This window comes from Garra rufa, chromosome 13 (genome assembly GCF_049309525.1).
Source record: "Garra rufa chromosome 13, GarRuf1.0, whole genome shotgun sequence".
In the NCBI taxonomy this organism is placed as follows: domain Eukaryota; kingdom Metazoa; phylum Chordata; class Actinopteri; order Cypriniformes; family Cyprinidae; genus Garra; species Garra rufa.
In genome coordinates, this window is record NC_133373.1 from 8064732 (window position 1) to 8087259 (window position 22528).

The 22528-nt window shown below is 35.9% G+C and overlaps 1 protein-coding gene across 1 annotated transcript; it reads right to left on the reverse strand.

Moving 5' to 3' along the window:
* Positions 1-3055: 3055 nt before the first annotated feature.
* Positions 3056-13093, reverse strand: LOC141283364 (tumor necrosis factor alpha-induced protein 2-like). Its single transcript, XM_073816645.1, has 10 exons — positions 12531-13093; positions 12326-12440; positions 12118-12240; positions 11942-12036; positions 11365-11463; positions 11067-11193; positions 8700-8825; positions 8332-8487; positions 4159-4280; positions 3056-3987 (listed from the first exon to the last, which is right to left on the reverse strand). Exons 1-10 carry the CDS (start codon positions 13091-13093, stop codon positions 3780-3782), a joined length of 1734 nt encoding a protein of 577 aa, XP_073672746.1. The 3' UTR covers positions 3056-3779.
* Between the last annotated feature and the right edge of the window lie 9435 nt (positions 13094-22528).

A 22528-nucleotide genomic window follows, 5' to 3' on the forward strand; every position in this document is an offset into this window, starting at 1 on the left:
ACTAACCCTTGTTTTTAAAGCAGTATGGTGAGAAATGATTCGCGTAAACATGAACCCATTTAGGTAGATCGGCGGCCACATTCCCTCAGTGCCGTCAGTTTACTTCTCACTCGGGGCGGGTCTATGCTAAAACACTACTGTCTATCAACTATCGCAGGAGCGGCCTCTGTCTGTGTTACGCCACAACGACAGGCATCTGAGAACGGCTCGATATGAGAAGGGGCTAATTATTTTACTTAATTAAAACACACACTCCCAACACACATTTCAGTTCAAACAGCTTGTAAAAGTGCATGTGGCACCGGATGACCCCTTTAAAAGGGTCATCGGATGCAAAACTAACTTTTACATGTTGTTTGAACATTAATGTGTGTTGGCAGTGTGTGTACACAACCACCCTACAATGATAAAAGTCCACCCAGTGGTATTTTTTTAATCTTTAAAAGTAATATCCGCTTTTTAAAATATGTTCATTCTTAGCTTCTTGTCTTGTGACGAAACACATTTGATTGACATGAGTGTCTTACCTTAGACCCGCCCTCACCGAGCTGAAACAGTCCGAATACGATCGCCATTGTGTGACTCAGGTGCAGAGGAAGACTCTAATTGAGCGATTGAGGTGTTCTGTTGTTGGATGTAATAATGAACATAGCAGTAGTCATTTACTGCCGACATCTGAGCAACTGAAGATGCAGAGGTTTAGCGTTACTTTCGTTTTTAAATGGAAAGTGCTGATCCCGATCTACATATGCATCTATGTTAGTTATCAGTATACCTATAAGTTCACTTTTAGTAGACTTGCAGTACAAACTAAAAACATAGATGTAAACTAGTTGTGTACTCAAAGTTTACTACTATTATACTTAAAGTATACTTAAAAGTGAGCCATAGAGTACTGAAATAGTACACTTAAAAGTATACTAGTACACTGATATTTGTATACTTACTACATAAAGTATACTTAAAATATACTTGAACCTTACTTTAAGTATACCTCTATTTGGTAAGGGTGTTGCAAAACTGTCTTCTCTTATTAAACAGATTTTTCTTCATTGTAAATCAAAATATACCCATACGTGGTTGTTACATAACTGCTACGTGACTGGATCAACTTTCACTCCACACTTAGAAGTAGGCTACTTTTTTCTTCACAAAAAGACTACATACTTTTAGCCAGGGCATAGTTGGCGAATTGCTACTTACACAGTGAGATAACAGCTGTTTCCCGCTTTGATTCGGTTAAAATATTTTACCATCATTTCATGTTTCCGTTTGACTCAGAGTTCTCCTAAAACAGCACCGTAATTTTTAGGAAAGAAATGTGCGTAAATTACAGTCTAATGTTTCAAGAAATTAAGAAATGACCAAACATACAGCAAGAAAGAAGAGAAACTGAAAAGAATGGAATGCCATATTTCTATACAAGCTGGGTAGACTGTTTGAAGTCCATTTTGCCAGCTAGCAAGTTGATTGCTCACTCTTTCAAAGTGTTTTTCTTTATTATTATTTGTCGTTTTTTCATGTTGAAAAAGTTTAATTATGTCGTTTCAAATGATCGCCATGTCGCATATAGTGGTAAATCACCCGCGTTGTTTTTCTTTTAAAGCTTAAATACTTTATGTGCGAATATCTCTCTCTCTCTCTCTCTCTCTCTCTCTCTCTCTCTCTCTCTCTCTATATATATATATATATATATATATATATATATATATATATATATATATATATATCTGCATTCAGGATCTGCTTAAAATTAGTAATATACGTCGGAATTATGTGTCTTACCTTCTACATTCCTGAAGGCCATTATGCAAAAGTGAGATCAGACTCGTCTTTCAGCTTTTAGCTGTATGAGACCCACGGAGATTTTAGGGGGCGTCGAAATGTGGGAGTATAGGATTTGCTATTAGGAAACCCAACAGCCCACCGACAACGACAGCAAAACAACACGAACAAATCATTCTTAGCATCAAAAAGTAGCAACAGTACATTTCATTATACCTGCTTCATTGCATTTATACTGGAACTGGAGTTAATACAAACAATATTTTACCATTAGCACTTAAAACACAGTAGCAAACTTTTATTAGCCACAATAGCAGGATGAGAATAATTAGTTTTACTGCATAAATTAATCAGTTTTTAAATTTTGGTTAAAGTGATACAATTCAGTTTCTATTTGCAATAATGGATTATTCTCTCTGACAAATGTAAGCATTTTATTTACTGTAGGGAAATGAAAGACACCTACAGTTAAAGTCAAAAGTTTACATGCACCTTGCAGAATCTGCAGAAAGGTAAATTATTTTACTATCATACAAACTGCATGTTATTTTTTTTATTTAGTACTGACCTGAATAAGATATTTTAAATAAAAGATGTTTACATATAGCCCACAAGAGAAAATAGTTGAATTTATATTTAAAAAAATGGCCCCGTTCAAAAGTTCACATCCCCTTGATTCTTAATAGTGTGTTGTTATCTTAATGATCCACAGCTGTGTTTCTTGTTTAGTGATAGTTGTTCATGAGTCTCTTGTTTGTCTTGAACAGTTAAACTGCCAGCTGTTCTTCAGAAAAATCCTTCAGTTCCCACAAATTATTTGGTTTTTCAGCATTTTTGTGTATTTCCACCCTTTCCAACAATGACTGTAGGATTTTGAAATCCATATTTTCACACTGAGGACAACTGAGAGATTCATATGCAGCTATTACAGAAGGTTCAATCACTCACTGATGCTCCAGAAGGAAAAAAAATATGCATTAAGAGCCAGGGGTGTAAACCTTTGAACAAAATGAAGATGTGTAAACATATTTTATGTGATATATCTTATTTAGGTCAGTACTAAATAAAAAATACAATGCATTTTGCATGATCCCTCTTATTTTGGTCAAATAAATAACATTTCGCAGATTCTGCAAGGTGTATGTACATTTTGACTTCAACTGTACATTGACAGCAAAAGTAAAACAAAACAAAATGCTATTTTCTGAGCAGCTCTAAGTCTCTTTAGTTTAAAATAACATTTACTGTAGATACTGTATTGTGAACCAAGGCTTGCTGCATAATGAAACATTAAGTGCATTACATCAGAATGTTTAAATAGTTTTTGAAAATAAGTCTTTATTTTCAGAGCTATGAACATGCATTAAAATAAAGCTAAAACACTTTACATTAGAATAAATATATGCACCTTTTTTCACATTTAATGTACCATTTAGATTGTTGACATTTCACAGGTTTTCTCAACTGGTTTTACACAAATTCATTGCTCAAAAAAACCATTTCACCATATTCAAAAATGTCACTGATTAAATAAATAAAAAAAAAATGTGTTATTTACCTTAACTTTGGAGAATAGTTTAAAATCAGTTGAGAAAAACTGTATCAGAACAATCAAACTATATTAATAAATATTACATGACATAATACTGTAATACTGGCCATGCGTTTAGGGTATCTCCCACTGGAATAGACTCCAGCTCCTTGTGATCCTGCAGAGGTTAAAGTGGTATGGAAATAACACTGATTGAATACTGAATGGATGGATAATACTGATTTTGTATCACAGTTTGCATCACAGTTGTTTAACATTGTAGCTCTAGATGTAACATGGCATTCAGATGATTTTTCTTGTGACAAGTGCTTTAGAAGACGTAAGTAGAGGACACAGTGTCCAGTAGACTTTAGCTTTGGAGAACAAAGCCAAATCAGTTGAGAAGAACAGAGTAATATCACTAAGTTTTCTTAATTGTAACTATTACATCACACAATACTGATTATGTATCACAGTGTGAAACACAGTTGTTTAACATAGCTATAGATCTATCAGGGCATTTCCGTTTGACGACTACTTTAGAGAAGAAGGACGTAGAGGACTCGGTGTCCAGTGTGCCTCTGTTTTCACTCAGACACCCTTTGATCTTTCGCAGATCTGAGCTTGAAAGGTTGGTCTTCAGGTTTAGGAGAGCAAGAACATGCTGCTCACTAGTAGAGAATGACAACAACAATCATTGATGAGACGACACAAATATTGTATTATTGATTATCTTTCATTTCGCTATATCTATACTGAAACTATAGGTTCTAAGTAGATATTTGTATAAAGAATGAGACTGAAAATAAGAAATTGCTTTAGTTTCTATAGTTCAGACTCACCTAATGTCAGGATAGTCTCTTGCCAGAGTAACGATCTCAAGTTGCAAACTCCCAGGATCCTGCAGTTTCAGAATCTCTGATAATTTGGGCAGAATTTGGCAGAGCCATTCCTCTCTGGATCCCTAGAGAAGAGAATGGTACTTGATTTAGAAAACTCAGTTTGTGTTACATAGTAATTTACCCTCTGCTTTCCCACAATTCATTATAGGCTCTTTCAAACAGAGAATATAATAGGGACATAACTCATTGTCAAATTGTTTAAAATAATAGTACCAGATGACTGTGTGTTCCTGTCAGCATGTCAAGCACATAAACCGCAAAACTAGTCATTTACATTTACATTTACATTTATTCATTTAGCCGACGCTTTTATCCAAAGCGACTTACAATTGGGAATACAACAAGTGATTCATCCTAAGGAGGCAGATCAACATAGGAAGTGTTAAAAAATACCATATATCAGGCGTTGTTAGAAGAGTGCAGGCTAGAAGGAGAAGATCAAGAAAGAGAGGAAAAACAGGCTAGAAGGGAGGATTTTTTTTTTTTTTTTTTTTTTTTTTTTTATTGAGTCAGATAGTGTCGAAAAAGATGGGTTTTCAGCAGTCGTTTGAAAGCTGTTAAGGAGTCTGCATTCCGGATAGGGGTGGGAAGATCATTCCACCAGGCAGGGACATTGAACGAGAATGTTCTGGACAGTGATTTAATACCTCTCTGTGGTGGTACAATGAGGCGTCTTTCACTAGAGGATCTCAGTCTTCTGGAAGGAGTGTAGATGTGTAGTAGTGAATGGAGGTAGGCAGGTGATGATCCGGTGGCTGTCCTATATGCCAGCATCAGTGTCTTGAATTTGATGCGTGCTGTAACTGGTAGCCAGTGCAGGGATATGAAGAGAGGTGTAACATGGGCCTTTTTGGGCTCATTGAAGACCAGTCGTGCTGCTGCATTCTGAATCATTTGTAGAGGCTTGGTTGTACATGCTGGAAGACCAGCTAAAAGAGCATTGCAGTAGTCCAGCCTGGAAATGACCAGGGCCTGGACGAGGAGTTGTGTAGCATGCTCTGTTAGGAAGGGCCTGATCTTTCTGATGTTGTACAATGCAAACCTGCAAGATCGAGCGGTCTTAGCTATGTGGTCTTAGTCATAAAGGTCAGTTTTTACATTTAAGTCTGAAAACTGAATAAATAAGTTTTACATTGATATATATGGTTTGTTAGGATAGGATAGAAGGATAGGAGATACAACATTTTGAAAATCTGCAATCTGATGGTCCAAAAAAATCTAAATATTTAGAAAATCATCTTTAAAGTTGTTCAAATTTTTGGCATAAAAAAGGATCAATACTTTCGAGCCATACAATGTATTTTTGGCTATTGCTACAAATACACTTGTGTGATTTACGACTGGATTTGTGGTCCAGGGTCATAGCCTATATTTTCAATTTTCCAAACCATTTGAATGAATTAACCCCACAGTCTCACCATGTTAACAACTGTAATGAAAACACATAAAACACAAACATAATTACACCAAAACTTTATTAAAAGAAGATAAAACATTGATCAAGGCAATAGTTCACCCAAAAATTTGCTCACCAATGGATCCTCCGCAGTAAATGTTATTTTAAATAATCGCTTCTGATCAAAATATAAATCCATAATCCATAATAAGGCTTCCTCCAGTGAAAAGGTCTTTGTCGTCCTCTCAAGTCCACTGACATATTTGTTTAGGACTGTTTTCATTTGTAAATGGTGCTTGATCCGTTCATATTTCTCTCCTGATTCAGATGAGACAGCTTTTTACTGGAGAAAGCAATATTATGGATAGAAGAGCCAGAAACAATGGTTTGAAGTTAAAAACATCTTATTGATGGAACATTTGTATATTAACTCAATATTTGTGAACATCTTGGATGGCAAAGCGGTGAGTGAATTATCTGTAAATTTTTGTTCCGGAAGTGAACTAATCCTTTACAGGGTTTCCGCGGGGTCTTAAAAAGTCTTAAAAAGTCTAAAATTTAAAAATCAAAATTTTAGGCCTTAAAAAGTCTTAAATTCGCTGTTCTAGGTCTTAAATAATTTTACACAGGTCTTATTTTTCCGATGTCCATGTAACGCTACCTCTAATGCTCATTTAAATTCTCTTTTTGTTGTTTCCGTGGTGTTGTAGTTCTTTATTTCACTATTCCAAATATAATTTGCTGAATTTAAACTACAAATGAGACCAGCATGCAATAGCCAATCAGCTTTCTGTTATTGGCGCGAGTCTCTCTCGGATTGTACCGCAGAAGTCAAATGGATTTAACTTTTTAGCTATGAGGAAGTGCAAGTTTAGCGATACTGGGCTTGGAAAAACTGAATATAGGGCTTGGCTAAGGCCAGTTGCTAACAACTGTAGATTTTTTTCTCCCTCTGTGGAAGTTACTGCGTCTAATATATATATTTATAAATCAATAAATGTATTTAAAACATTAATCTCACTTTTAATTTTGCAGTGTAAATTATGTAATCTCACTGCTAACAGCCATTTAGAATTTATTGATAAATTCATAAAATAAATTTCAAAGGTACGCATACATTTCAAAAGTAAAAAAAAAAAATCGCTTCAGAATTTTTTTTTTTACATCAGATATTTCTAGTGGTCTTTTATGGGGATATTTTGTGTGGAAAAGTATCTGCTGATATGGAAAGTTCACTGTATATCGTAGTAATAAATTTAATTTATGACAGCCATGAAATTTTGTTTACTTTTTACATTAAACACATTAAATATCACATATGCATGTAATATAATATCTATTTCCATTACAGGTTTAGGTCTTAAATTTCATATAAGGTGGTCTTAAAAAGGTCTTAAAAAGTCTTAAATTTCACTTGTTCATATCTGCAGAAACCCTGCTTTAACTACCTAAACCTTAGGAGTTTATTGAGGCAAAAGTCGTAGTTTATGGTTTGTTAATACTGAGAATTGGACCTTAAAATAAAGTGTGACCTTCAGATTACACTCCAGAGAACAGAAATGTAAAGTTTTTTGAGAACCGAAAAGATAATGACAACCTTATGACTAAGAGCCAGGAGTCTTTCCAAATGGTTTCAGAAGTAGGAATCCAAGGAAGGCAAAAGCCAAGAGATTATTTTTTTCAAAATGTTTAAATGTACATGAAAACTCCACTATGCACGTTAGTATATGTTTATATTAGGGGTGGGCATAGATTAATTTTTTTAATCTAGATTAATCTAGATTAAATCTTGGAATTAATCTAGATTAATCTAGATTAAAATGGCTAATTTGAATTCTGCTGAAGGCATTCAGAATATGTGTGCTACCCAAATAATGACTTAAAGTCTGGATCATAAAGCTCATAAAGCTGTTCTATGATAATTTGTTGATGAAAATAAATTAGATGTACTTGTGTTTACTAACTAACTAACAATGAAATTATTTTTTCTACCTATTAGATTGTGTTTTTTTAACGTCAACACCTACCCAGCCCATTACATGTTACACCGTACTTTTATTTTGACAGGTTGCCGTGAAGTTTCTGTGTATACAGTATGATATGATGCTAGTTTTCTCAAATGAAACGGTAAAAGTGACACTCACAGCAGTTTGGGAGATTGAGTTTATCTGTTCATGTGAGATGAAAATGCCAAAAATTACCGGGAGCGTCACGTGTGTTTCAGTATGCGTGTAGTAAAAGCTCCTCTCTGCAATGCATACATACAGCTAGGCAAACGGAACATATCGGATTCATATTAAAACGGTCTTTTTGCATTTCAGTTTTCACATACACTAGTCCATATCGCGATTTGAATTAAGTGACTGACCAACATTTGATTTATGAATCCAAAAAACGACGAATTTACGTGGCATTTCGCGCTATAGTAGATTCGGTTTTTATGAATGGAGGACGACTCGATCCCGTCTGTGTTTTGGCGGAGGAGACTTAAACGCGCGACCATATTCTATAGTCTTCGGTATACATCCGCGTTAAACTATCAAGGTGAAAGTCACCATAGCTTGCGTAGTTTACACCCAGCTCCCAACCCAAATTTGAGAATAGATTAACGGCGATATTTTTTTTATCGCACGATAAGAGTTTCACGTTAACGCAGCACGTTAACGCCGATAACGGCCCACCACTAGTTTATATGCATGTGTTGGTCTGAATCTTACCTCCTTGGCAAACACAGAGCAGATTTTATTGCTGTCATCGCAGAGGAACTCAGCAGCTGCTTCCTGCTGCTCTTCGTCCTTCAGTTTCAGTTTTCTCTTCATCATTCGCCTCACATACTCAACTATTACTTCTCCATGCAGATCAGCCAGTAGCTCCTATAAACACACAGACACACACTCTTCAGATACCCATAATTGTAAAACAATACCAAAAATTCCACATTAGTAACAAATCTGAGAGTATACATGTTTACAAGGTTTTTTTTAGAATTTGTTTTGTTTTTGTTTTTTAAATTACATTTTTTAAATGCTAACTTGCCATGTTACAGTGCTGAAAGAAAGATATTTGCTTCAAAAGTGGTTCTGACCTCTCTGCAGTCAGGCTTGAGCTCTTTGAAGTTGTTCATGTTATTCTCAAGCGCCTTCACCAGCTCCTCCACAACCTCACAATGTCCAGCAAACCAAGCTTGAGTCCACAGCTTACAGTACAGCGGCTGTGCAGAAAAACATTTTAGTTAGGCCTATTTCCAAAATGTAAGATTTAATTTAAGAAGTTAAAGGGATAGTTCACCCAAAAATGAAAATTTGATGTTTATCTGCTTACCCCCAATGCATCCAATATGTAGGTTACTTTGTTTCCTCAGAAAAACACAAACGAAGATTTTTAACGAAAACCGGTGCAGTCTGCCAGCCTTATCATGGTAGTGAATGGGCACCAGACCTTTAAAAGTAAACAAAAACATGCACAGACAAATCCAAATTACACCCTATGGCTTGTGATGATACATTGATGTCCTAAGACACGAAACGATCGGTTTTTGTGAGAAACTGAACAGTATTTATATCATTTTTTACCTTAGATACACAGCCACGTCCATCTGTCATGTGCATCAGTCACGTCCATGGTCACGTCACATTAGCACGCGCTCTGGCGTAGAATACGCAAACGTCGTAAGGGGAAATCAGTGAAAAGTCCCGGATGAGTTTGCGCAAACTAACGTAATCTTTTAGCTTTAAATCGGTTTAAACAATCAGGATACGCGCAAGTAATTACCATTTTGAATAGCCGCTATACACACACAATCTCTGTGCACTGTGTAAACAATGAGTGTCGTATACATGCGACAGATCTCTTACGCCGTTTGCGTATTCTACGCTAGAGCGCGTGCTCATTTGACGTGACTGATGCCAAACTCGTGCACATGACAGATGGACGTGGCTGTGAATCAAAGGTAAAAAATGATATAAATACTGTTCAGTTTCTCACAAAAACCGATCGTTTCGTGTCTTAAGACATCAATGTATCATCACGAGCCGCGGGGTGTAATTTGGATTTGTCTGTGCATGTTTTTGTTTACTTTTAAAGGTCTGGTGCCCATCCAGGTCAATGATAAGGCTGGCAGACTGCACCGGTTTTCGTTAAAAATCTTCGTTTGTGTTTTTCTGAGGAAACAAAGTAACCTACATCTTGGATGCATTGGGGGTAAGCAGATAAACATCAAATTTTCATTTTTGGGTGAACTATCCCTTTAATATTAAAAGAAAGTAGAGCACATTATTTAGATAAATGAGGACTGTGTTGGCCCTGGAAAGACATTCCTATAATAAAATCAAAAGCCAAGTCATCTGAGAGAAATTTTAAAGTTAAAGGTTTAAAAAAGTTTGTAACTTCAATTGTTTTTGATATTGACAATGTTTTAGACATTGTTCTGTTTTATGTTACAGGTCAGAAGGACATGACAAGGAGTCCACTCCCTGCAATACAAAGTCAATGGAGAGCGTTGGTTTGACCCGCCCCCCACCCCTGGTATGGGCGTTGCCTAAATGCGCTCTGCCTCTGAAGCTAAGTGTCTCAGTCATCTGACTCCTCCTCTTTATTATAACATCGTTAAGGGCACTGACATCACCATGATTGAGAAGATTGAAACAAGTAAGATTGTTTAAGTGAGCAGCTACAGTACTTCAGACAGCGTTGTTGCGCTCTGCCATTTCACATTATTAAAAAATAAATAAAACTTGGCGTGCCGTGGGGAATGTGCATTGATACACCTTTATTAAATATGTTACGTGGTTTATTTTGATAGGTTAACTTTTTTGTGGTGTTCAGAGAAAGCACTTCCCCAGTACTACTGAGTGTGTGCACTTAGGGCACAAATTCCAAATATGAATCACCACCACACCATACCACATGTCATGTTCTTTCCTTCCTTCCTTCCTTAATGCAACCTCTGAGTCTTGATAAAAAGTCTATATTCCACATTGGTGCTGTTCCGTGCCATGCAAAATTGTTGATGCTGATTTAATTTTACTGGTAACTTATTCTTCCTGATTGTATCTTCATATTTTAAATGATTTGTGTAATTAAAATGTTTGATAAAACTTTATAAAACTAAATTTTTTGGCACACACTATGAAATGCATTTACTAAAGTTAAAAAAAGGCATTACAAAGGTCGGGTCAAATATCATCTTATAATGAGAAGGTTAATTTCTGTCATTGAAGGTGTTCCTATTTTTTTAAGTAGAAGCATTAGTGCTCCTGAAAAGTATGCCACTGGCCATTTTCACCACTTTTTCTAGCCTTCTGTATCTTTAGTTTGTGTTCGGTCTTGCTGCTAAATACTGGTTTGTGTATTCCTTTTGGCTACATTTCATTAAAAGTGTTTTGAGATTGTTATGACATGGAAAATGTTGTTTGGGACAGTATCTTCAGGTAAATAAGTAAAGTAACCATACCTTTAGGTCTGTGTGAATACGGCTGAGGAAGTATTTGTGACAAATGTTTTGGACATCTGCTAATGTGGACAGGCAAGCTGTTCTGGTGTCCTCTGATAAAGGATGTTCTGGTTTTCGTACATAATCCCTGAGGATTTAGAGAAATAATAGTTGGTAAAGTTTAAGTGTAATAAGGACAGAAGACTTGTAACATGTTAACAGTTAACACAGAGCTCTAGTTTATATGAAATAAAATGTATGTACACTTTTTAGAACTGCTGCAATAAGGGAAAAAAACACATTTCTCAGTCAAACTTACCTAAACTGGAAAATATTGACCAGAGTTGCACTAAGAATTTTATAAATGTTTTCTTGTTTTTTGTGTTTGTTGATAAGTTCCTCCAGACTTGTCTTATGGCTGCCATTGAAAAAAAAAAGAGAAAGCACGTCAGTCTTACGATTGTACTTAAGTGAGAATGTGACAATAGCTGCGTTTCCATTACCCCTTAAACTGCGCAAAATAAAATTGCGAATTGAAAATATGCCTAATGGAAACGGGTCAATTGCGCAAAAACTCCCATATGTCGCAAAAAAGTTTTCACGCTCGCATGAGGTGGTTTTTCTGGCAATTCGAAAAAGGAATATTTCGCAAAACAGCGATAGAATTTTTTTTCTCCCAAATTTACAGGTCACATTTGATTAAATATAGCCAAAATTGTCCAAAAATCTATTGCCTTGACTTATCGCAAGGAAAAATTTACGTTTTAGTCGCATAACATTGGTTAATGGAAATGCCGTCATTTCGCAATACTTCTTAATCGACATTTATAAAATATCACCAGTTTTGCGTAAATCTGTAATGGAAACACGCCTAATGATAGTGACTAGTTATCCACCTAAGAAGAAAGCTGTCCAGCTGGTTTAGAAGATTCCAGGCTTTACCTTCACAGCTCAAAAGTGTGTTGACATCTTTTACAGCCCCATCAAGAAGCTATAAGAAAAATGCTTGAGACTCAGTTTGAGGATCGTAACTTGTAATAATCTTAGAGAGTCTGTAGAGCTCATAACCTACTGGTAAAACATCTACAGCAAAGTTACTGAAGTAGTATCCATCCATTAGCTCTGGTTCGATGCCGTCAATCCATTTTTTCTCTTCCTTCTCAAAAGCAGTGCATAACCACTTTCTAACCTCGTTCTGATGAGAGAAAACAAGCAACAGGAATTATAAACTAAAACATGAGAAGAACATCAACATTGTATCTACACCAGATATGAATCACCTCTTTGTAAGAGAAGTACTGTTCCTCTAATCTCCGAAGATCTTCTTCAGGTAACAGAGGTCCAAGTGATGAACTGTTGATGTGCTCCTCAAGCTCCTTATGCTTTAATACATCTCTAAGAAAAAAAACCCATTACAGAACATTAACATTTCTGAAACTTCTGAAACATGATTTGGAAAAACAAATGTCATTTACTAGCCCTTACTTTGGGTAGTACTCCACAATCCAACTCAATATGTAGAGACAATCTTCACAACTGATTTCAGATCTGACAAGCTCTTGGAGTCTGGTGGAAAAGGCTTGATGGTAGAGCTGAGCATACGTCCTGCAGATGTCAAAGTCTGGTGGGTAACACTCTCTCAGATTTCGGACCACTCTGAGAAGGTCTTCCTGCACTTGTTTGCCCATTCGGCACACCTCTTTCTTTAAGGAGGTAGACAGGTTGTCTGCTTTATTCTCCTTTTCATCTGCATTTTTCATTCGTCCCTCAACGATAATCTTGAGTGATGTGTCATGGATGTGTCTGCACCTTGTAGGCCTCCATATGGGACGTTGATCCACTTCCGCCCAGCGTCTGTCCTGTGCCTCCTCTTTAAGTATCGAAATCAAAGCACTCTTGAGTGTCTCCTTGTTGTCCTCACTAAAAGAGTCATGGATGATCAATCTCAGTCGCAAAATAAAGATCTCATAGTCTGTATTCAACTTGTCTTCCTCATCTTCTGCCCAGTCCACTTCTTTTAAATTGTAGAGACGTTCCTCAGCTTCCATCAGCTGCTGCTGTGCTTCAGCCAAACGATTCTGCTCAAGGTTCCCACTGAAATCCAGCTCCACTACATTATATAATTACATTATATTAACTTAATTTTTGAAAACTGATTCTTAGCTCCTGCTAATTCTCATGTGTATAGTATAGCAACCTTTAATATAGTGACATATATCAGCTACATTATACATTTTCATATTTAAAGATCCATTTGTGACCCTGGACCACACAACCAGTCCTAAGTAGTACAAGTATATTTGTAGCAATCGTAGTAGTTATCAATTTTTCTTTTATGCAAAAAAGTATTTGAATATTAATTTAAGATCAAGTTCCATGAAGATATTTTCTAATTTTCTTTCATAAATACATCAAAACTTAGTAATATGCATTGCTAAGAACTTCATTTAGACAACTTTAAAGGCAATCTTCTCAATATTTTTGATTTTTTTTTTGCACCCTCAGATTCCAGAATTTTAAATAGTTGTATCTTGTCCAAATATTGTCCTATCCTAACAAACCATATCAATGCAAAACTAATTCAGAAAAAGGGTCCCTTATGACTGTTTTTTTGTGGTCCAGGGTCACATTTAAACGTTGAGAGGAACATATCAAGCATGAAATAAAAACCAAATGTATTAATTGCATTTACACTGTCATTGTTCTAATTGTAAAACAAATTATTACAAACAAATAATTGACTTTTTTATGTTTAGAGTACTTTTTTTCTACCAACTGTACTTTACCTGATGGAGTTTCAGCGGATTTTGGATTCTTCTGCCGTTTCTTGAAATCAAGAATTTTCATTGTTTCTGATAATTTGACTCTGATTTTTTGTTTCACACATTCTGCTTCAGGATCAGGAGAATCTGCTATGCCTTCAATGGCATCGAGGTTCACTTCTAAAGTAAAAATCAGAAATTGGAAGATAATAAGAAACTTGTTTTCTTTCATTTACAAGCATTACAATTTACAACACACTGTGATATTTTACCTAACAGTTTTTCAGTGATGAGTGAAGCTTCAGATTTTGAATTCTTTCTGTGTTTTACAATGTTTTTCATTTTAATATTTTTTGGTATTTTCACTTTGTGCTTTTGTTTCTGACATTGTTCCTTGGGCTCTTCATCAGCTGTGCCTTGAATGCCAATGACTTCTTCACAGATTTCTTCATCGAGGCCTTCTGAAAGCAGAAAGTAATCAGAAACATATATTAAAATATTATTCTTATGAAATAAATATATCATCATATCTGAATATTGGGATGGGACCAGGGCCGGAGTGGGACTCCTTTTCAGCCCTGGAGTTTCAAGCCTTAGACCGGCCCACTTTAGTTCACGACTGACTATATTAAAATGACGTCATTTCCAATTCAGTGCAAATACAGTAGCCTAATTGTTGCTTCACAGTGAAGATTTATTTGAACAGTTAACACAATGTAATGTTTAACAGTATCAGTATCTATTTTCTGTTAGAATTAGTGCTCATAAATATCCAAACCTTGAAATGAAAAAATATCAAATAAATACAAATATATATTAAGCTATATGTATAAAATAAAGATTAAAATAAAATGTATTAAACTTTCTAATGACACTATCATGTCTTTTTCAAATAAACAGCTGCTTTATAAGTTCAAATATTTTTCATAAATGAGAACATTAAAGGGTAAATCTCCAACACTATTCTTTTAAACATCACAATGTCCTTCTCTGCAATATCTGAATATATATTCTGTGCAAAATTGTTCACAGATATCCAGTCCTTAAACACAAATAAAGAATAGAACAAGTATTGCACTGTCCTACCTGCCCATTCTAGTGTGTTGGGCTCATGACTGGTGCTTGGTAATGTTACGGGGCCTGGCTCTTCACTGTTAGCAGCAAACTGGACTAGAGGCTGCTGCTGCTGAAGAGCAACCGTACAAGAAAAAGTTTGATACATAAACATGAACGGTGATTTGCAGACATCGTTGTTTTGCACTGCTCCTAACTAGCTTGACGTTAACCAGGGGTGGACTGGGACAAAATTTCAGGCCGGGAAATCTCACACTTATCCAGGCCATCCCACACCAAAATTTGAAACCCTGGACAACAATATTTTTCATCATCACATAAAGAAAAGTTGAAATCAACTGGGTAAAATAATTAAATGCTATCTCTTGAACTTCCAATTTGCCTTTTAATCTCTTTTAATCTCTCTGTCTCTCATGTGTGTTTACTTTTTAAACTAATTTTCTTGTATCTGTCACTTTTGTCATAAACACATCTCCACCTTTACAACCAGCTATACAGTACAGATCTAAGGTTGGTCTTTTTTAAAGAAGACAATCAGCAGATTATTGCAGAAATACTGAGACCTTTTTAAAGACATGTTTTTGTCAAGATTGTAAAAAGTTGTGATTTTGTAAAATGACACTTGACATTGCTGCTAAGGGGGAGGAGACAGCCACCAGGATGGTTCTTTAGCTTCTAAGATTTCAAAATTATATATAATTTATGATTAGTACTAAAACATTTGATAGAGAAAAGGGCAACAGAAAAAAAGAGGGCCACTACATTAGGACCATGTGTTTTTTATTGTCGTAATGTTAAAATTAAAACAAAAATTAGCTACATCTTGAATATATCTTTATTTAAAAATCTTAAAACTAAACATGTTTTGCATTATCATGGGTCATGTTTGGCCCAAAGGAAAATTAACCATGATATTATTGAGCCTATGGTAAACATTGTAACCATGTTTTTTTTTTTTTTTTTTAGGATTGATTCCCATTAGTATAATCACAATTTTATACCATGGTGAAACTATAGTGTAGCAAAACCATTGTATAACTATAGTAAACATGTTTTGTAAAACCACAGTTAATTTTTAATAAGGGTAGCTCCCTAAACCTGTTTTAAAACGATATTTTTTATAGATTAACATTTGTTAGCAGTTCAATACTTAAGTAAACGAAGACAAAACTACAATAGTCTGTTTACAGATGTAACTGACCTGCACTTTAGGTCCTAAACAGGACAGATTTGTCTCTCTGCTCCACCTGGGCACTTCTACTTCAGTCTCGCGTCGTTTTGGCGGACGCGCGGATGCGCGGAGCGCGCGCGAGATGAAACGCGTGCCAGTTAAAACTAACCGATTTATGATTTATTAGAGTTTTATTATTGAATGGCTAATTCTGAAATAACCACTTTAGTACATTAGGCCGGCAACAAAAACAATAACAACAACAATATTAAATAATAATAATAAAAATTGGAGGGTAGCGGGCCAAAAATTCTCCCGATGGACAGTCCGCCCCTGGCGACTGCTGTGAGTGCAGGCAGCTAGGGACACCGGCCCTCGCGGCCAAAAAAACGGACCGGCCCACCGGGAATTCTCCCGGTCCTCCCGATTAGCCAATCCGGGCCTGGATGGGACAAAGCGTCCTACAGTGCTGTCCTGGTATTAAAGTGTTACCACAGATAAGGTTAGGTGACAATGCCAAGATTCATCAGGCTCAAATTGTGAAAGACTGGCAACCACAGAGTCCTTAACCCCATTTATAGTCTTTTTGAGATGCTGGAGTTATTTGTTAGACTGCCTTTAGCATTGATAACTTTGTGAATTTGTTTTGGAATTGTTTCAACAACTTTATGCAGCATCACATTTATTTCCATTAAGAGTTGCATTGATTTTTAAACATGGTGCTGGTAAAATCGATTCCTGGGGCCTCATTTATAAAGACTTGCGTAGAAACCATCCTTGATTTTATCTAAGAACTTTTCTGATTTGATCGTAAGAGCGATTCAGAGAAAACGAACGTACCACGAAATCCATGCATAGCCTACGCCAGTCATTCGGTTATAAATCACAAATAATCGTGGAATTGTGTGCAGCTGAATGTTCCGCCGTCGAAACGCCCCTGCTTAATTAATTAACATATAAAATGAGCTCATTCCTAAAGCAAAAACTCTGTGACAATGGCAAGTAAAAAGGAGCGCAAGAAATCAAATTATAGTGAGGCTGAACTATCTGCAATACCAGGCATTACCACAAGGAAACGGTCGTACGCCAAGCTGGAACCTGACGTGGAGATAAGTACTTTCCCACGTCAAAGACGGTTTTTATAAATCTGTACTTTGACGTGGATTTGATCGTACGAACACTCTAAGATCAAATCAGTGCGTAAGAAAGTTTTATAAATAAGGCCCCAGGACATCCAAAAAGCTTTACATAAGGGCTGAGATCTGGAACGCATCTGTGAAAATGATTCCTCATGCTCGCTGAATTGCTCTTTCACAATCTGAGCCCAGTGAACCTTGGCATTAAAATAAAGGAATATGGATATCAGGATATGGTTGTCTTTCAACATGGTTTTTGAAAAATAAAAATCATCTGTTAGGGTTTAAAGAACTATTACAAAACATAACATGCCAAAAGCATTAATCACTCCAATAATGATCCAATCCTAAACTTTTCTTTTTATTTGCTTATTGAAATCCAATCTAATTACACTGCTGTATCACACAGATGTAAGTAATACCTAGTATTATTTTCTTTCTAAGAGTAACTTACCCAACACTGATGAGGACACATAGGAAGTGTCCCAGTAAACCATGTTTATGTTATCATTTCAAGCACGCACACACACACACACACACACACACACACACACACACACACACACACACACACAGAGAGAGAGAGAGAATTTAGTTGTTTTGGCTCAACAGAATGGAAAAACTGTTTCCAGCTATCTAACCAGATTGCACATACTATGGCAAGCCATTTTAACATTTAAACTTAAACCAAACTAGTATCTATTTTCACTAGGGCTGTAATCAACCAAAGAAAATCTTGGTCGACTGAAGTCCTGAAACTTTCGACTAAAAATCGACTAAAAAAGACGTTGTGGAGAAAAAAAAAAACGTACGTTACATTAATTAGATACGCACTGTGCTCAGTACTTGGTAGCCTTGTTGTCTGCCTAAATTAATTTTAAATAAACATAAAAAACTAATAGGCTATTTGCAGTATATTAAATCGTTTTTGACCTAATTATTTTGCACTGAAATGAGTCTGACACACCAGTCTGTCGTCTCTGACAGCGGTGCATCACGTGCACCTGCGCAATATCATAGTACTGTTTTCAGAAATCACAGGCTATGTTGTCAACTAGTGATATCACAAAAACTTTTGAGGAATGTGCAACATAATTTAGAAAATTATTTTTGTCATATGTTATAAGTATAACTGTCAGACACTATCATTTCAGCCGCTCTGCGCAGCTCGCACAGAACGAGGCTGAACATAAGAGCTCAGCTTCGCGGCTGAGAAAGCTTTTACTAGTGTTGGGCGATATGCTCAATTTTCATATCGCCCTATCGTCAGTCTGAGAGATCGCCGATACACGATACTATGGTGCTAATTTAATTAATTATCTATGTACTAAATTCCTTATTCGTTTTGTAAAGGTAGACCTGCTATTGGCATATGATTAAGTTGTGCGTGTACAGAGCGCTGACTGGAGTTGCCGGAGTTGTTTAAGTTACTTTCGGTTTCATTCTCTGCTATCGTCAGTTTGTGAGTTGTAAATGTGCGTGCATGAATGTAAATGAATGAATCTTTCTTTACCCGTCATACTGCAATAATGTTACCGCTGTATGTCTGACCGTTGTCATCAGGTGATGTTGTAGTTCAGTTCATATTGAATGCGGAGAAGTGATGCGCGTGTAATTCACGTGCGTATGTTTGGCGCCATTTGATCGCATCGTAATTCTGATTAACGCATATAGATGTTACAGAGGTGAATGTTTATGTTTCCTATATACAGAATGATTATGATACATCGTAATTAATTCAGCCTGAACCACGTTTTTCTACCTCTGTTATCCTAATGACTGCAATGCTAATATAATATAACACAATTAGTGCTTTCCACCTGATGAAATGAGCGCGGCAAAAAAAATCGACCAATCAGAATTTTGGTCGAACCAGACCGTATCGACCAATTAATCGACTAATCGACTGGGACGTTACAGCCCTAATTTTCACTTTATCCTATAGTACTTTAAAAAAAAAAAAAATCAGTATCTTTTCTATTAAGTAGTACTTATTCATTAGTTACTACAGTGCTTATTCTTAGGTATTAGTGTCTATTTGTAAAGTTACTAGTACTTATTCGTTAGCAGTAACTACTCACGTTACTGTAATTAAGTACATTTTTTGGGTATTTGTACTTTCATGAGTATAATTTTAAGTCTGTAATTTTACTTGTACTTGAGTACAAATTAACCTGAGTAATTTACTTAATTACTTTTAAAATCACAATTCGTTACAGAGTACTGCAATTTGAATATTATATTTTAACCACTGACCGGCATTTCGGTAGCCAATAAAAATATCTCTTCTTAACGGACCAATGAAAGCCTGGTATAGTATTTGAACCGAAAAACAAGTTCCGTTTGTTTTTATTTATTTTTTCCGGCGCGCTATTGATAAGATAATCATCCCTAGAACTAGGGCTGGGCGATAAATCCATTTTATATCGATTAACTCGAATGTGTAGTTTACATCGATTTGTTTGAATGAAATTCTCTTTAATATCCGCTGACGCTCCTCTCTGGGCTCCAGCTGTTCCGAATGGGCTCAGAACCTCCCCCCGCGCATTCACCATATTAGAAACACTGATATATTTGTTTTCAGAAAGGCACGGAAAAAAATAATGTGAGCCACTAAACTGACTAAAGGGATATGATTAGCTTCTTGTTAGCCGGACCCGATCAGCATATTTGTGTTTGCGCTCAGGGGATCTTCAAAGGTTTCTACGTGTTTTTACAACGTAGAGTAATATATCACGGACATATCTGACGAATCCTTTCAGAAACAAAGTGTAGAGAGAGTGTAAATAAGAGACTGATTGTACAGTATAGCGAGCGTTGTTGATTATAATAGAGCTTTGTGATATTGCGATCCAAGATGAGTAACAGCTTTTAATATTTTTTAAGGCAGTTAAAAAAGAAGTTATTGTCTGACTATAACACTATTGCCTAATTTTGCTCTATTTCGTGGTCAAAAGTAGCCTGAAAAAAGTCACATCTGAGCCTCTGAGCGTTTATGAATGAACGTGCGTTTTTAAACGAATCTAGTGAAATGATTCAATTTCCCATTCATAAAAACAGCTCACTTATTCTGAGTGAACCAGCGGTTCGAACGAATCAAATTAATGATATAATTCTTGCTGCCACCTGCTGGCAGATCGTTTCAGTTATTTAAATAATTTAATTCTGTATTCAAATATTAATATTTTTATATACGATATAACTGCAAGAGAAAAGCATGGAAATATATATTTTCCTCCCACCGCATATTTATTTGTCTTACAAACATTTACTGTTTCCAGTATAATAAGAATGGGGACTGGTGGAAAGCGATCACTGATGCAGTTGCAATGTATATTGCAAAATATATGGTGTCCATATGTTGTGGAAAAGCTGGGGTTTCTTTACATGCTAAATGTCTTAGGGGGGGAAAATCTATTTAAATCGTAAATCGGATTTTTTGTGAAAAAATGCAATCTAAAAAAATGCAAATCTATTGTCATTGTAATACAGACTGTATTAATTAATTCCTAATTTGTTTATTTGTTCTTATTGCATTGCTTACTGTGTACTTGTTTTAATATCTTAAATATATATATATATATATATATATATATTAGTAAGGCATACTGTTTTTTTCTGCTTATTGTATGTAATGAATGGAAAATATATAGGGTGATTAACCTATAATTTAATTTGTATAGCGTGTGCTTTTTGTCTGGATCTTGTCTGATTCAGCAACTATGGATAATTCAATAACCAGCTAAAAAGTAATTAGTACTCTGAGTAGTTTTTATGAAGAGTAATGTGTACTTTTACTTAATTACTTTTTTAACACCAGTACTTTTACTTGTAATTGAGTACAATTTCAGCAATGTAACAGTACTTGTAATTGAGTATAAATTTTCAGTACTCTATCCACCACTGTTCGTTAGATGCTAGTTCTTATTTATTAGATATCAGTAATTATTCCAGTAGTGACTAGTATTTAAGTATACTTTATTTGTTAAAATTAGAACTAATACTTATTTATTAGATACTGGTATTTATTAACAGTCTAGTACCTGTTTAATAGATACTTAAGCAATAAGGTACGAGAGGCCGTGCTGTATCGTGAATAAATCACGGCTGAAGGGCGTTGAGGCACGGCGCGCGAAGCGGAGTGCCTGCAAACCCTTCAGCCGTGATTTATTCATGATACAGCACGGCCTCAAGTACCTTATTGCTTTTATAAAACGGTTACCACACAATAAAAATATTAAAATCAAAAATATATATTAATTTATATATTAAGTTGTACGTTTTCATAAAGTAAAATCATTAACTGCCTTCCGCTGTAAAAAGTAGTCCCTAACTGCTGCAGCTGTGTTTACGTTGCTAAGGGTGGTTGCTAAGGGGGTTCAATGATACACAAAACCGTTGAGTGAAGCGGTCATAGCAGTGCTGTATCATGAATACGACACAGCTGCTGACCAATCAGAATTGAGGAATGGAACTAACCGTTTTATAATAGTAGATATTCAATATGTACAAGTATTTATTTATTAGACACTATCTTTTGTGATTACTAGTAGTAACTGTTCTTATCTTACTAGTCAGATCTGCTTTTTTACTCATCTTATGTTATGACTAGTCCAAATGGCCACAGTAGAGTTAAATTAAACATTTCACTAGTAAAATAAAAACTCTTGCTAGTAACATTTCAAGTAAGTCCTAGTATTTATTAAATGTGTGCTAGTATCTATGTAATGAATGAGTAATACTATCTAATAAATGAGAACTAATGAATAAGAACTAGTATCTAATAATAACTAGTATCTAATGAATAAATAATATGTAATAAATAAGAACTAGTATTAATTTAATAGGTAAGCATGTCTAATAAAAATACTATTATCTACTACTAGTATCTATCTGTCACAGAGGCGGTCTCTGTGGCTCCCTCCGACCACTGCCAGCGGGAACCATCACCGGAGTTCTAACACTACACTTCCCAGCATCCCCGTACCTGGGACCCTGACTTCCGGTTCCGGGTCCTCCGGGTCACTTCCTGTTATCCGCCATTTTATAGCGCGCCGGTTTGGCGTGTTATTTGCGAAGTTTTGTCAAGCCATGCTAGCAATCCTGAGCGTTCTCTTCACGGACTGTTATCTCGTTGCCAACCGGACTGGATATCGTTGTGTGAACTCTTGCCGCCTGCCTTTTCTCGACCCCTCGCTCGCTTTACGGATTAACCCTTTGGACTGCCGCCTGCCCCGACCTAGTGCACGGACATTGACTACTCTGATCGGTTTACCTACGTTATACCAGTCTGCTGTTGTTGACCCCTGCCTGTTTACCAGTTGTGTTTCAATAAAATTG